Raw genomic sequence first — 16,653 nt, 5'->3', positions numbered from 1 at the left:
TAACAGGTGATGAGCTCCTACCCTGTACCAGGTGCTGTATATGCCTCATAATGACCTTCCAGACCGGTGTTGTTATCCTGGTTTTACAGGGGAGGAGACTGAGGCTCTGTGGCCCTGAGAGGTGAAGTGACTTCCAAACTGGATTGGAACTCAGCTCTGACTGGTTCCAAAGGTTTCCCTTATACCATACGACCATGGACCAGGCTCTGTGCTGGGCGCCATGTGGGAGACAGATGAACCGGCCAGGGTTCTTTTTCTCAAGGATCTCCCCAAGCCAGTAGGAAATAGCAGACACATGTGCACAGGACTGTCTCCTGAAAGAATGTGCTCAGAGCCATGAGAAGGGATCACATGGGAACCCAGAGGAGGGAGAGGAAACTTTCTTCTGGGAGGACCAGGCAGGCTTCTTTGAGGAAACAGCACTGGACCTGGGCCTTAGCAGACAGTTAAGAGTTAGCAAGTTAGAGATGGTCGGGAGGGTGTTGCTTGCATAGGCATTGCATCAGCAAAAGCAGGAAAGGGTGGGAATGTAACCGGCAGTGATAGTGGTAGGAGATCACTCTAGGCTTGTGGTGTGTCAGCATAGCTGATCAGCTGCAAATCCCAGTTTTGCTATTTCCGAGCTATGTGACCTTGGGCAAACTGTTTAACCCCACTGAAACATGATCAATAAAATGGAGATAAGACCTTCTTTTTAGAGCTGTTTGGAAGGTTCAGTTCAGCTAGGTAGTATATCTGAAAGCACGTAGTACATGGTAGCTGCTAAGTACATGTTAGTTTCCTTCCTAAAACCAAAGAGGTATTTGGCAGAAATTGTTGAATGACTGAATAAAAGAAAGTTTATAAGAGAAGAAATTATTCTGCTCTAACCTCTGTGATCTGGCCCTGCCATAAACCTGGGCATGCTTCCCTGGAGGTGTGTTGGGGCCGGGGCGGGGGCGGGGGGGTGGCAGGGGCGGGTAGAGGGAAGGAAAGAAGTATTAAAGGGAAGATCTAAATCAGTCATTTATTCATTCATACAACACATTTAATTGAACATCTCTTCTGTGTCAAGCAATGTGTGTCGAGCTGAGCTAAAAAGAGAGAAACCTGGCCTGGACCCATCCCTCAAGGGGGTAATGGAGCATTGGGCTCACAATCCAGCCTGGGCCCAACTCTCAGTGCTATTCAAATCTGATGGGGAAGTGTATTCATTATCTATTGCTGCATAACAAATGACCCCAAAATTTAGCAGCTTAAAACTGAATGTAAAGGCGTAGCTTAAACAACAAATAGTTTTTGAGGGCCAGGAATCTCAGAGTGGCTTGACTGGCTGTTCCGGTTCAGGGTCTCTCATGAAGCTGTGATCAAGCTGTAGGGCAGGACTGTAGTCTCTGAAGACTTGACTGGGGCTGATGGGTCTGCTTCCAAGCTCACTTTCTTGGCTGTTGGCAGGAGGATTCAGGGCCTTACCACGTGGGCCTCTCTATAGGACTGCTCACGGTGTGGCTTTCCCCAGAGTGAGGGGTCTAAGAGAGGGAGCACAAGTGAGCGAGAGTGCTCAGGATGGAAGCTGCAGTCTTTCATAACCTAATCTCAGAAGTGACATCCCATCACTGCTGCCGGATGCTGTCAGTCCCATAGACCAACCCTGGGATACTATGGTACACGAGGGTGTGAATACCAGGAGGCAGGGATCATTAGGGGCCAGTTTGGAGGCTGAAAACCATAGGCAGAGTTACCAGCCATGGTCCAGATTCTCGAGGCTAAATATTATGGATTTCCTAAGAGAGAACCAGACAGAGGGCTCTGGGAGCCCAGAGGCAGCTGGGATTTTGGTTTACCCTAAGGGAAGGCAGAGGCAGGAATGTGGCTTGGATCAGGGAGGAGGTGGCATTTGGCTTGGGTCTACATGGACATGAAGGAGGTATTGGGATATCTGAGAAGGGAACTTGTGGGCATTAGTTCCAGCTCCTGTGAGCTCACAGTGGCTCCCTGGGAGTTATTTTATATGCTGCAGAGAATCTGTGGAGGTCGGGGAGGGGAAGCCCTTTTTTTGGCTGCCCCACCAGGAAGATTCCCCCCTTTTTCTTTCCCTCCCTCCCTCATTCCCACCCTTCCACCATCCCACCATCCTTCATCTTTCCTCCCTTTCCCTCCTCCCCTTTTCTCCCATACAGGTAAAGTCTCTGGCTGAATCCATTGACGAGGCCTTGAACTGCCACCCATCGGGGCCCATGTCTGAGGAGCCAGGGTCAGCCCAGCTGGAGAAGCGAGAGTCAAAGGAACAGCAAGAGGACAGCTCGGCCACATCCTTCAGTGACCTTCCCCTCTACTTGGATGACCCAGTTCCCCCGCCATCCCCTGAGCGACTGCCCAGCACAGAGCCCCCACCCCAGGGCCGGCCTGAGTTCTGGGCACCCGCCCCTCTCCCACCAGTTCCTCCACCAGTGCCACCAGGGACCCGGGAAGATGGTAGCCGTGAGGAAGGCACTCGCAGGGGTCCTGGGTGCTTGGAATGCCGGGATTTCCGGCTGCGAGCTGCCCACCTTCCCCTGCTTACTATTGAGCCTCCTAGTGACAGCTCCGTGGACCTGAGTGACCGCTCAGATCGCGGCTCTGTCCACCGTCAGCTCGTGTATGAGGCTGATGGCTGCAGCCCCCATGGGACCCTGAAGCACAAGGGGCCACCAGGCAGGGCCCCGATCCCACACCGCCACTACCCAGCCCCGGAGGGCCCAGCCCCAGCCCCGCCAGGGCCCCTGCCACCAGCCCCCAACAGTGGCACTGGGCCCAGTGGTGTGGCTGGGGGTCGGAGGTTGGGGAAGTGCGAGGCAGCAGGCGAGAACTCTGATGGTGGAGATAATGAGAGCCTTGAGAGCTCCAGCAATTCCAACGAGACCATCAACTGCAGCTCTGGCTCCTCTTCGCGGGACAGCCTGAGGGAGCCTCCAGCCACCGGCCTGTGCAAGCAGACTTACCAGCGGGAGACCAGGCACAGCTGGGACTCGCCAGCCTTCAACAATGACGTGGTGCAGAGGCGGCACTACCGAATCGGCCTCAACCTCTTCAATAAGTACGTGCTCCCGTTCCCACTCCCTCACCCCTTCCTACCCTGCTGCGGACACTTTGACCCCTGGAGGCAGTGATCCTGCTGCCACTATCCTCTCATTTTGTGGATGGTGTTTCTCTTCAGCTGTTCAGGGAAAAGAATTGGCAATAGGCTGACAATAGTAGAAAGCTGCCCCCACCCCCATGAGAGGCAGTTCTGGTCCTAGTTCTGCTTCTGGCTGGCTGTGTCATCTTGGGTGAGATGCTTCCCTCTCTGGGCCCTAGTTCTCTGTCTATAGGATGGATTCTGAACTTTGGGTTGCCCACCTTCCATTTTTGGTAGGGAAGCGATGTGGTGTATAAAGAACCCTGTTCTGAGAAACGGGAGACTTGGGCCAGACTCACTGGGTAGCCCTGGGCAAGGTGTGTCCCTTCCTTGGGCTTCAGTGTTTCTATCTATTAACTAGCAGGGTGTGGATATTTGAGGTGTTGGGGGCAGGGTGCTGCGTTGGACTAGTCAGTGACCAGGACCGAGCTCTTTCTAGGTACCTGGTCTTGTGCCAGGTGCTTAGCAATGGAATGGGAGTGTGACGTTTGATTAGAAAATAATTAGAAAACAAATGCTTAACATCTTCATAGCCTATGAGACATGGCCTTCTATATTTAGTTCTCAGGATAACTCAGGAAGGTTGGCAGTCGTGTCCCTATTTTATAGAGAAGGAACTGAGGCTTGGAGAAGTAAAGGGAATTGTCCCAAGTCATGCGTAGTAAGTGATGGATCTGAGACTCCTGTGGCACCAAAGTCTTCCAAATTCTAGCCTCGTAGGACCCTAAGGCTCTGGGGTTCTGAATATGGGATAGCTCAGATGCAGATATGGCCTAGTGGAAAATGGGGAGCAGCTTGTCTATAGAAACACTCACAGAGGCTGGGTGATACCTGTCTGAGTGGGATGTGGGATGAGGACAAAGTAATCTTTTCACTTCTCTCCTACTCTGAGGGTCTGTGACTCAAGGAGAAGGACTTAGCCTGGAACTCAGGCTTTCTCCCAGGACTCCTCAGTGCCTGTGAGGAATATCAAAGGTCCTGGCACACAGCAGGCTCTCATTAGATCTTAATTTTCTTTCAATTGTAGTGTGGCTCCAGTGCAGGAGGAAGTTGGGTTGAGGATACCTTGGAATTTTGAAGTACTGTGAAATGGGAAACTGTCTTCTTCTCCTTGGTCCTCAGTTTTCTCACCTGTACCATGAAGGGAGTGGACCAAGTTATATATTCGATTTCCTTAGTTCTCTGAGGACACGGTTGGGCCCAAAATTAGTTCAAGAAATGGGACGGGGGCAGAGTTCCAGGAGGACAGTCATCTCATCTACCTCCCCTCTTTCTGCAGGAAGCCAGAGAAGGGTATCCAGTATCTGATCGAGCGGGGCTTCCTGTCAGACACGCCGGTGGGAGTGGCTCACTTCATCCTGGAACGGAAAGGCCTGAGCCGACAGATGATAGGGGAATTCCTAGGGAACCGGCAGAAGCAGTTCAACAGAGATGTGTTGGAGTGAGGACCCCAGGCTGGGGCAGACTGGGCCAGGGGTCCCTGGAAAAGGAGGGCAGGAGGGAGATAAACTTTGCAAAACAGGATGAATAGACCTTCCTGCTCCCATACCTCTCTGCCGCAAAGAGATCTGATCTCTCTTGGAACTAGTCCTAAAGTCTTCTGGGTGGCCCCAGGCAAGGCATGCTTGTCCTTTGGCCTGCTTTGAGCCTCAGTTTTCCCATCCCTGATATGAGTGGGTTGACGGAACAGACCATTAGTAACCATGTGTCTGGCCTGGACTTTTTGGGATGGATTCCATTTCAGACGTTCTATCCTCATAAGTACTTGCTTAGGCCACAGGTCCAGATTTTGGAAGTCTATCAGTGGGGGTGTTGGTTCATTGGAGCAGGTCAGGGTGGGTCAGGGGTTTTCTGCAGGGAAATTGAGAGTTCACACACCCTTCTCTGCTCCTCAGCTGTGTGGTGGATGAGATGGATTTCTCCTCCATGGATTTGGATGATGCACTCCGGAAGTTCCAATCCCATATCCGGGTTCAGGGTGAGGCCCAGAAAGTGGAACGACTCATCGAAGCCTTCAGGTGTGCCCACTTCCCACTCCTGAAGCTGCCCTTCCCTACTTTGGGGGGCAGTGTAGGATGTGTCTACAAATCACCTCTCTGAGCATTATACTTTTTTAACCAGAAAATGGAAGTTATAAATCCTATCTTGCAAGGCAGTTGTGAGGATCAGAGGTAATGTGCCTAAAGTATCCAGCTCAGCATCTGGGACATGGGCATCCAACAAGTGACAACAGCATCAGCAACAACAGCTTATATTCACTGAGCTGATACTGTGCTCGCCAGATATTGGGTGCTGAGCTGGACACTTTACATGATTATTTCAGTGAATACTCACAACGACCTGGTGAGGTAGGTGCTTCTCTTATTATTCCCATTTTGCAGATGAGAAATAGGAAGTTTAGAGAAGGTAAGTAACAAGCCCAGAGTCATGTGGTGAATAAGCAGTGGAACCAGTATTTGAACTCGTGTGTCTGACTTCCATGACCCATGCCCTTAACTATTATCTTCCTCTGCGAATGCTTCGGGGATCAGGCATCAGACCTGGGTATAAACCCTGGCTCCACCACTTTGAGGTATTTAGAGGAGAAACAGAAGAGTTACTGAGAGCTTGTTTCCCAACATGGGAGAAGGATTTGCTTTGTAGTCAGAAAGATCTGCATTTTCATCCTGGTTTCACCATTTATCAGCTCTGTTGCCTTGGGCAAGTTACCTTACCTCTTTGGACCTCAGTCACTTCATCTGTAAAATGGGGCTGCTACTAGCTACCTTGCAGGACTGTGATAGGATTACATGAGATAATGTACATAAATCCCCTGGCAAAACTCCATGAAAGGTAGCGGTTGTGATTTTTACATGCTAGTCTTGAGGAAACTCTGAAGAAAGACGAGAGACCCAAAGGGTTTGGGAGTATGTCTTGGAGGAAGGAGTTGGTGGTGCCAGATGGGAGGATAGTGGGTAGGTGGAGGTTACTGGTGCCTGACCCTGGCCCTGACCCCTCCTGTCCTGCAGCCAGCGGTACTGTGTGTGTAACCCAGCTCTTGTGCGCCAGTTCCGGAATCCAGACACCATTTTCATCCTTGCTTTTGCCATCATCCTCCTCAATACCGACATGTACAGTCCCAGCGTCAAGGCTGAACGCAAGATGAAACTAGATGACTTCATCAAGAACCTGAGAGGTGACCCCAGACCTCCCCATCAGCTTTCCCTATCTTTTACCTGGGAAGGGAAAGTGGGCTGGGTGGCAGGGGTGGGGAAGGAAGAGGGAGATCACATCTCCTCCCTGGAAATTAACCTGAATTTCTGCCAAGGCTGGATGTGCCCACAGCATTTACTTGTTAATTCACTCAAATAGTCATTTGTCCATCCATTCATTCCCACACTGAATACTGACTGATTAGGAGGTCCTGAACAGGAGGTACAAGCCCTGGCTCTTACGGAACTTACACTGATTCACTCACATGTCTGTTTACTCATCACTCCCTCTTTCCCTCCCTTGTTTATTTATGCCCATAAAGGCTCGTTTATTTTAGGTACCCTTTCCTCCACTTATGCATTCATTTATTCACTCCACCAACCAGCCAGGCAGTTGACACTGGGTGCCTCATGTGTCCCAGTCCCTGTGGTGGGCGCTAAGGACTGGGGAGGGGCATCTGCCACAGTCCCTGCCCTAAGAGGGCTCCCGGTTTGTGGGAGAGATACCCAGCACAAGACAGGAAGTGAACTGTGATGTCAGGCCAAAAGTACAGTCAGAGCTCAGGGGAGAGAGAGCCTACCTCCAACATGCTTCCTGGAGGAAGCAGTATTTTCATTTTCAGGTGGTTCTTGAAGGCACAGATAATGTGATGGAACAGTGATAGAGGAGGCTTACCTAGCAGTAAGAATAACAAAGGCACAGAGGTAGGAAAACGTTAAGTTGTTTGGAGAACAATCAAGAGGGGGTGGACAATCCAGTTGGTAAGGTCAGTTGGAAGCAGTATCCAGCAGCCTTGAGTGCCAGATGAAAGGTGTCACCTTCACCTTTTTTCTCAGTTTATTGTATCGATGTCAAGCCCTGCCTCTCACCAAAGAGCAGCCTACTAAAAATGGCACAGATGTTAGGATTATTTAGACAGAAATGAAAGAGGGAAGTATAATTGAGGAAAAACAAACAGACAAGACAAATTTGCTGACTGTCGCGGTTTGCACAGTTGGGCTCTGAGCTCTCTGGCAGCTGAGGTAAAAAGGCGGTGTGATAAAGGCTGTTCCTTTAGCACCTGGTGTCCAAGGAGGAGGTGTGGCATTTCCAAAGGAGAAAACATTTTCTTTAGCGGAAGGTTTAGAGAGAAGAGTGAGTGGGTTTCGCTCAGCAGACAATCAGAAGGATGGTAGACTTGAGAGGAGGGAATTAGATCAGAGGCCATCTGGAGCTGTCTCCCAGAATCTTGCCATTAGTCGTTCGTTCGTTCCTTCATTCATTTCATCCATTCTCCCTTCCCCTCTCGCTGTCTCTCTCTCTAGCTCTCTCTCTTTCTCTCTTTCTCTTTGTGTGTGTGTGTGTGTATGTATATGTGTGTATATGTATACATATATACATATACATATTTTATATATGTATGTATATATTTCCCCCTCCAATTATTAAATAAATAAGCAAACAAACAAATGAAATAAATACCTGCTCATTCTGGAAATTTTAGAAATATAGAAAGTTATTAAAAATTTTAACCATCCAAAATTCTGCCCCCTGGAGGCAACCATGGTTGATATTTTGGTGTATTCTAGTCTTTTTTTCCTGTGCATATGTAACTTTTTCTACAGTTAAGATCAGGCTGTACATGCAATTTATTATCTTGCTCTTTTCACTTAACTTGCTACAGGAATTTTCTCATGCTTTTTTGATAAACATCAAATTTTTAATAGCTGTAAATTATTTTATGAAACAGGTATACTCAACTTTACTTAAGTATTCTGCTGTTAGAACTTAGGTTGTTTCAAATTTTTCCCATAAGTTGTACTTATACATATATCTTTGCACATATTTCTGAGTAATTCCTTAGAGTAGTTTCCTAGAAGAGGAATCACTGAATACTTAGGCTTGCCAAATTACCTTCCAAAATAGTTAACGTCAGTATGTCTGCCTGCTTCCCTGAACTCTTACTAACACTGGATATTATCATTTAACATTATTTTTGCTAGTTAGAAAGGCCAAAAAAAAGTGTCTAATTGTTTTAGTCACACTGTACTCTGAGTTGTTTAGATAAAATCCCCACCTTGGGGAAGAAAGCAACTGACTATCTTGAAGGGCGCCTTTCTTGGCCCGAACCTGACCAAGGGACCGAGGGTGCCCACTCCCTCCAGTCCTGGCCATTGTTATGGCGCACGCTTGGGTGTGGGGTGTTGTGGAGAATCCCTGCCACCCACTCCCCACATGTATACTATATATTCCTGTGTATTCCCTCCACCCAGGGGTTGACAATGGTGAAGACATCCCCCGAGACCTCCTGGTGGGTATTTACCAGCGCATCCAGGGGCGTGAGCTGCGGACCAACGACGACCACGTGTCCCAGGTGCAGGCCGTGGAGCGCATGATTGTGGGCAAGAAACCGGTAAGCGCCTTGGGAGACTGCAGAAGGGACAGGGTTTGGGAGGTGAGTCCATGCCCCTTTCTGAGCCCCAGGCTCCCCTCAACTGCCTAATGGAGTGGGTGGTGATGCATTCCTCAGGGGTGGTGGGGCAGGTTGAGTGAGATGCTCTATGGGAATGCATGTGGCACATGGCAAGGCACATCATGGGTGCTGTATAAACATTAGCATCCTTCACACCTCTGGTTTTGCCTGTCCATCCCGAGTGAGCAGCCAAGATAATAATTAGCTGATGACCAAAGCCAAGAACACACTCTAGTCTTTTAGTCAACAAACATCTACAGGTGCCTTTCCACTGAGCCCAGCATTTCGATTGGCACTGGGGACACAGATATGAATAAGATGTGATCTCTGTCCGTGGAAGCACTCCCAGACCGGGTGGGGAGGTGTCAGACAAAGACACAATACCTTCACCTTATAGTTAGGTTAATTTAGGGGAGTACACGGGAGGGAGAGGTCATTTTCAGCCCAGGGAGATCAGGAATGGCTTCTTGGAAAAGAGAACCCTAGAACTGGGGTTTGGAGGAGGGATGGAATGTGGCCATAGGGAGCTGGGCAAGAAAGGCATTCCAGACACAGGGAGCTGCCGGGACAAAGATAAGCCGAGGCTTAGTTGCTTAGACTCGTGTGTCAGAGTGACAGTGATATGTACCAGAGGTGAACTTCCTCTTGCAGTTAATGTTAAGATGCCTGAAGCTGGTGGGCTGGCCTTGCGGACACCTATTTCTTCATGCCTATCTAGGTCCTGTCTCTTCCTCACCGTCGACTGGTGTGCTGCTGCCAGCTCTATGAGGTGCCAGATCCAAACCGCCCACAGAGGCTAGGGTTGCATCAGCGAGAGGTCTTCCTCTTCAACGATCTCCTTGTGGTATGAGCACTGAAGGGAGAAGGAGGGAAGGTGGTGAGCTTGGACCCCGGGTCTGGTGTGAACCATATTAACATTGGTGGGTGGAGGCTTGGCAGGTAAGGAGCTCTGCCATGTGATCTGAGTGCCTCAGCCCCTCCTTTACTTCACCATTTGGAGGATCCATTTGGAGGTAGTGGCAGCCACACGGGGGCAGAAAATGTGAGGACCAGGGCAGATGACAGGCTTACAATCTGGGAAGTGGTAGAAAAAGTCCCTGCCCACCTCAATAGCCCAGTGAGTTGGCTGGAGGAAGTGAACCTGTGACCCTGGGGTCAGTCTGAAACCTTCCGGTGGTCGGTCGACTTGAAGTGATTCTTAAAACCGAGCCCATCACCAGTGTAGACGTGTGTCTTTTAGAACTAGGACTCTTAGGACTCTGCAGGTGGGAAGGGAAGTTCAGGGTCTCCTGTCCAACCTCTTACCCCACGCAGGAGCCAGCTTCCTGCATGGCCCTCTGTTTGCATGAGTGCAGGCACAGAAGGCTGCCTTCCTCCAAGGCAGCCAGTTTCCCATTCAGACAGCTCTGACTGCTAGAATCTGTCTCCCAGTGGGTTTCCTTCAATAATCTTCACTCAACCCTTGGGATCACAGAGAACAAGTGTTCTCCCTCTGCTCTGAGACAGCTCCTCAGGGGTTTGAGGACAGTGACCTGTCCTCCCTTGGTCTTCTGTCCTTTAGAGCAGGTCTCCCAACCTCGGCACTATTGACATTTGGGGCAGATGTGGGATACTTTGTTGTGAGCACTGTCCTGTGCATTGCAGCATGTTTAACGGCATCCCTGGTCTCTACCTACTAGGTAGCAGTAGTACTCCTCAACTAACAATGTCTCCAGACATTGATAAATGTCCTCTGAAAGGCAAAGTCACCTCTAGTTGAGCATTGCTGCTTTAGATGAAGCTCCTCCAGTGCCCTCTCTGAGCCATTATTTCCTCCTCTATGAAGTAGAGCTAATCCCTATCTCAGGGTTGTCATGGGGATGAAATAAGAGGTTAGATGCGGACTAGCCTAACCCAGAGGAGGGCCTGGCCCACGCAGGTATTGAGTAAATGTTTCACCATCCATCACGTGCTGAAACCTGTGGGTGCCCAGCCCCATGCTAGGCACTGGGTTCCCAGAGATGAAGGAGACTCGGTCCTCGTTCTCGGGAAGCTCACAGTCTGAAGGGCTAAAAAGATGCTTCGCATAACTGTGCACTGTAACCATCCTGAAATCAAATCATGTGCTTTTAAACACCATTTGCAGGTGGTCTGAGGTGTTTACAACTTATATTAGCTCAGTCCAGAGTGCCCAAGTACTTGACAAAGACCTTGGGTTGTTGAGAAGAAGACTTGTTAGCTCTATACATTGCTTTATTGAAGATTGCTAATGTGCCCCGGGTCTGGTCCAGGTGGGCAAGATACGTGAAAACCAGACTCCTCTTGGCGCTCCCAGTCCAGCAATCACACACTCAGAGTACTCTCCTAAAGCCTAGCAGTGAAAGGCACTGAACCAGCACTCTGGAAGCTCAGAAAGTGGCGGGAAATCTATGTGAGGTGTTAGAACAGGCTTCCTGGAGGGAGCAGCCTTCAGTTAGTTCCTGTAAAAATCGAAAGTGCCTGTTGTGCATCATCATTACATCAGGAACTTGCATTTTGCTCCCGTCTTTCCTGTTCTGCTCCACAAGCTTCAGTTCGCCCCAGCTTGTGGGTATGTGTGTTTGTGTGTATATGTCTGTTAGTGGCAGTGGGGTAGAGGGGAGGGCAGCTGCAAGCAATAGGTGCCATGTGGAAATTCCCCACCCCAAACCCTGCCTCTTGTCTTTTTCCCCACCCCTGCCGAAGGTCACCAAAATTTTCCAGAAGAAGAAGATCTTGGTGACGTACAGCTTCCGTCAGTCCTTTCCCCTCGTGGAAATGCACATGCAGCTCTTCCAGAATTCATGTGAGTCCCTTCTTGGATCCCAGCATCCCAAGAGTCTTTGCCGTGGCCCTCATGCTCATCCTTTCTCCACACCAACCTCCAGTTTTGGGACTCCTTTACAACTGGGCTAAGGTCTCCAAAGCACCTACTTGGTCCCCGGATGTAAGACAGGCCAGGGTGGAGTATGACTTGTGCCCTGGGGAGCTCATGGTCTGGCAGAGAACTGCAGCATGTATGTTTTTTGGTGGGCCAGAGGCATGGCGATCATGGTATGCATTGAAGGACTAAACCAGAGGAGCTTTGATGGGTGGCCTTCTGGGCAGCAGAAGCAATGTGAGTAGAGGTAGAGGCATGAGAAAAGGGGTTCTAGAGAGCAGCCAGAGTTCAGTCTGCCTTTACAACCCAGGGCCATGATTACCAGGAGTTTGGGGGCTTTGGAGCAAAGGGGAGCTGCTGCTGCTGCTCATGCAGAGAAGAGGCTGGGTCAGAGTTGGACATTAGAAAAAAATTATTTCACATATGAGCCACCTTGCTTCAGTCCTGACGGAGGTGCCTGACCTCCCCTCTCCCCACAGATTACCAGTTTGGGATCAAGTTGCTGTCTGCAGTACCTGGCGGGGAGCGCAAAGTCCTCATCATCTTCAATGCCCCCAGCCTCCAGGACCGGCTGCGCTTCACATCCGACCTGCGAGAATCCATCGCTGAGGTGCAGGAGATGGAGAAATACCGCGTGGAGTGTGAGTAGCCCAGCCACGTCTCCTTCCCCGTCTCCTGATACAGTGCCTTGCAAACACTAAGAATCCTGTCCTCTGAGAAGCTCAGAGTTGAGGGTTAGCTTGTCCAACCTTCCTACCCTCATTCCAGGAACACTTCAGCCTCTGCTTGAATAGCTTCAGTGACAAGGGGCTCATTAACCTCTCAGCCTCAGATTCTTACTCCAAGCCCTAATTATGAGCCAACTCTTCCTTCTATTGAAAGGCAGCAGGGAAAAGAATCAGGGTATTGGAGGTAGGACTCTAGGTTCAGATGCCAGGTATGCTACTTATTATCTGGGTAAACTGGGGCAAGGTGCCTGACTCTCTGAGCCCCAATTTCTTCATACATGAAATCGGGGTGGTGAAATCTCCTTCGCAGAGTTGTGGAGATTCAATGAGATAAGGTGGAATGTGTGTCCTACATGTTCGTAGGACATGAGTGTTGAACATCCTAGGTGTCCGACAAATGTCAGCCCCCATCCCAGCCTCTCCTTTCCTCTCCCCACATTGTAGTTCCCGAGCTGAGTCCTGGTGACCCATTCCCCCAGCCTCCAGGGGCCATATCAAGTCATTTTGATCATATATGATGGAAAATAGTGATTACATCTCATTCCTCCCAATGCCCTCTAAGTTTTCTCTTCTCCAGGCTAAGCAGTCACAGTTAAGTAACATGGTGTTAAGGAGAAAGAGGCAGGCAGAGAAAGACAGAGACAGAGACAGAGGCGGCGGACAGCTCCTCGGTGAGGCCTTCACAGTTCCAGGATCTGCTGTGCTCCTCAGCAAGGCAGGGTCACTCATTCAGCTCACCAGATCCTTGAGACCCTGGGGGCATTCAGAGAGAGGGTGAGCATGCCAGGCTGAGGGGAGGGTGATAGACAGAAGTCTCCGTGACCTCCGCAAGGAGGCAGGAGTGTAAGGCTGAGAGTATGGGCTCTGTACTCAGGCAGACCTGCTTCCAGAATGTCGCCTCCCCCACTTCCAGCTGTATGACCCTGGGCAATCTCTGTGACTTCTTGGATCCTCAGTTTCTTCCTCTGAAAACTGGCTACTAATACTTACCTCTGAACTGGTGTAAGGATTGAGAGAGATCGAGTACGCATAGCACCCAGCATACTGCTGGCACATGATAGATGATTTGATTCCCTTTGGTTTCCTGCTCCTGTCCTTCCAGGAGCCCTCTGCTCTGGAACAAGGTATCTGAGAATGGAGAGGGCTCTGGAGTGAGTGCCCTTCACCATAGGCTCGAAGGGCCTTTCTGCCCCTCCTGGGAACAAAGCAGCCAATGTAAAGCTCAGTTTTGAAAGGTAGGGGTGGTCTGGGAGACCAGGCAGGGAAGGGGAGAGGAGCCGGAGCAGCAGACACTGAGAGGGACAAGGGGAGACTGAGCCAGAGGAGATGGCACGAGACGGGCTGGGCGCCGCAGTGCTTAGGAGATGTAGCTGAGGTTTGGCTGTCCAGGGGGTGAAGCAAGAGGCCTGAGGACAGAGCAGGTGAGGAGGGGGAAGGCCCACGGAGGGCTGGGGTCAGTCAGGTGGCCTCTCGCTCCTGTCCCTGACCTTCGCTCCCTGTCTCCCCACCTGCCACCCAGCGGAGCTGGAGAAGCAGAAAGGTATGATGCGGCCTAACGCCTCACAGCCCGGAGGGGCCAAGGACTCGGTGAACGGCACGCTGGCCCGAAGCAGCCTGGAGGACACGTATGGGGCAGGCGATGGGCTCAAACGGGGAGCGCTCAGCAGTTCCCTGCGAGACCTCTCTGATGCAGGCAAGTCTCCCGGGGCCCCTGCCCAGGCTGGGGAGCCGTGGGACCGGGTGTCCTCTTCGCCTCCTATCACTGACTGCCAGCCTTCCTTGCACCCGCCACACATGCACGCACCCTGCCTTCATCCAGAGCCCTGGGTGCCGCGCCGCAGGGGGCCTGGGAGCCGGGTCAGAACAGGCGGAGCCCAGGGTTTGGGCCAGGGAGCGCGAATGGGGCCACGGTCTTAGCCCCGCTCTCTCGCCGCTCCACCTCTCCTCTCTTTCCTCTTCTGTCTGTCCAGCACCACCTCTCCTCCTCCTCCATCTTTTCCTCCTCTCGCTCCTCCTCCTCCACCTCTCCTCCTCCCCACCTCCCCCTCTTCAGCAGGGGAAAGGGAATAGGGGTGTCTGTCCCCGGGAGGGGCCCAGACCTGGTGCCCAGCTCTGGAGCCCAGCAGGGTGGGGAGGGGGGGTTGCTGCTCTGACGCTGGGCTCCTTGCTTGTGGGTGCAGGGAAGCGGGGGCGGCGTAACAGCGTGGGATCGCTGGACAGCACCATCGAAGTAAGTGCCAGCTCCTGCCCCACTTGTCCTCTGCATGAGCCCTGCCCCGCCGCCCGCGGAGCCCCAGAAGAGGAGGGGACCTGTTGCTTCCCCCTCTTCCCTGCCGGGAACCCTGCGGCTACCTCTCCCAGCCAACCACTCTCTCAATCTGTCCTCAACTCTGTCTGTCCTCACTCCGCCTGTCTCTCAGTCTATCTTCCACTCTCCCAAGCCCCGTCTCAACCCCAGGGCCGACTCCAAGTAGTGATGCCCTTGGAGTTGGGCCCAGAGAAGCTCTTACCTCCAAGTCCTGCTCTTTGACCCTGAGCAAGTCACTCTGTCTCTCTGGGCCTAACATGCTCCCTGTCTGCAAAATGGGGATGAGGAGGAGGTACTGCTAACTCTTCCTCTCCCAGCTGAGGCTCAGATGAGATAGTGGATGTGACAGCAGAGCTCTGCAAGCTGGGGGTGCTCCATGTACAAGTACAGGACTGTGACTTGGTTTTCATTATGCCGTGGGGGGGTCCTGTCTCCCCAGCTCCAGCCCTCAGGGACCGGGTGGAGTTTAGGGTTGGGGGTTTAGGACATCTAGACCGGCCTGACTTCCACCCCTCCCCCCTTCCAGGGGTCTGTTATTAGCAGTCCACGCCCTCACCAGAGGATGCCACCTCCGCCCCCACCCCCGCCGCCAGAGGAGTACAAGAGCCAGAGGCCCGTCTCCAACTCCTCATCCTTCCTGGGCTCCCTATTTGGAAGCAAGCGGGGCAAGGGGCCCTTCCAGATGCCACCACCGCCAACAGGCCAGGCCTCTGCCTCCTCTTCATCTGCTTCTTCCACCCACCACCACCACCACCACCACCACCACGGTCACAGCCACGGCGGCCTGGGGGTGCTGCCTGATGGGCAGTCCAAGCTCCAGGCCCTGCATGCCCAGTATTGCCAAGGACCGGGCCCGGCCCCGCCCCCCTACCTCCCACCCCAGCAGCCCCCTCTCCCCCCACCTCCTCAGCAGCCCCCGCCCCTGCCGCAGCTGGGCTCCATTCCACCGCCTCCTGCCTCAGCTCCTCCCGTGGGGCCGCATCGCCACTTCCATGCCCATGGCCCAGTCCCAGGCCCCCAGCACTATACCTTGGGCCGGCCAGGCAGAGCTCCCAGACGGGGGGCCGGAGGACACCCTCAGTTTGCTCCACATGGCCGCCACCCCCTGCACCAGCCCACCTCCCCCTTGCCCCTGTACAGTCCTGCCCCCCAGCACCCTCCAGCCCACAAACAGGGCCCCAAGCACTTCATCTTCAGCCACCACCCACAGATGATGCCAGCAGCAGGGGCCGCTGGGGGCCCTGGATCCCGGCCACCAGGGGGTTCCTACTCCCACCCCCACCACCCCCAGTCACCATTGTCACCGCACTCACCCATCCCACCCCACCCCTCCTACCCACCCTTGCCCCCACCCTCACCCCACACCCCACACTCGCCCCTGCCGCCCACCTCCCCCCACGGCCCACTGCACGCCTCTGGGCCCCCTGGCACGGCCAACCCACCCACTGCAAACCCCAAGGCCAAGCCAAGCCGGATCAGCACCGTGGTCTGATGAAGGGAGAGTGTGAGCTGGGGACTAGGGAGGTCTGGGGAATCTGCAGGAGAGGGGCCTCACACCCTCTCTGCTTCCTCAGTTTTTCCAAAACATATATACACATAGACATGTCCTCCTCCCCACTGCCTCCCTGCCTTGGGACCCCTCCTCTAACCCCCAACAGTCTCCATGGGATTTCCTTCCAGATTCGAGACTCCTTGCCACTTGAAGCCTATACGCAAGGCTCTCACGCTCTGGGGAGTGGTGAGGACCTTTCAGAGATCCTCGTCCTCTTTCCTCTCTTCACCCTCCCCCCTCCCTTTCCCTGGAGGTCTAGTTGGGTGGCCTCAGACCTCCGGGCCAGTGTGAGCTCCCTGTCAGCTCTGGCTGGTAGGGAAGGGCAGGTGTCGGGAACAATGAGGGTGAAGGCTTCCCCAGGGCACCTCTGGCCGCGTAGGGCCAGGAGGGAGCTCTGTAGAGTTGTG

At 52.6% G+C, this 16,653-nt stretch overlaps 1 protein-coding gene across 1 annotated transcript in view; it reads left to right on the top strand.

The window, feature by feature from the left end:
- IQSEC2 (IQ motif and Sec7 domain ArfGEF 2) overlaps positions 1–16,186 on the top strand; it is a 74,213-nt gene extending 58,027 nt beyond the window's left edge. The window contains exons 5-15 of the mRNA XM_065900377.1: positions 2,160–3,055; positions 4,416–4,577; positions 5,032–5,154; positions 6,145–6,311; positions 8,581–8,720; positions 9,499–9,624; positions 11,484–11,583; positions 12,138–12,299; positions 13,906–14,079; positions 14,567–14,616; positions 15,221–16,186. Coding sequence (XP_065756449.1) covers positions 2,160–3,055; positions 4,416–4,577; positions 5,032–5,154; positions 6,145–6,311; positions 8,581–8,720; positions 9,499–9,624; positions 11,484–11,583; positions 12,138–12,299; positions 13,906–14,079; positions 14,567–14,616; positions 15,221–16,186 — 3,066 coding nt within the window. The remainder of the gene's footprint in view (positions 1–2,159; positions 3,056–4,415; positions 4,578–5,031; positions 5,155–6,144; positions 6,312–8,580; positions 8,721–9,498; positions 9,625–11,483; positions 11,584–12,137; positions 12,300–13,905; positions 14,080–14,566; positions 14,617–15,220) is intronic.
- The last annotated feature ends 467 nt before the right edge of the window (positions 16,187–16,653 follow it).

This window comes from Phocoena phocoena, chromosome X, assembly GCF_963924675.1.
Source record: "Phocoena phocoena chromosome X, mPhoPho1.1, whole genome shotgun sequence".
In the NCBI taxonomy this organism is placed as follows: Eukaryota; Metazoa; Chordata; class Mammalia; order Artiodactyla; family Phocoenidae; genus Phocoena; species Phocoena phocoena.
The sequence above is the reverse complement of the archived record's forward strand: the minus strand, read 5'-3'. Positions and strand labels throughout refer to the sequence as shown.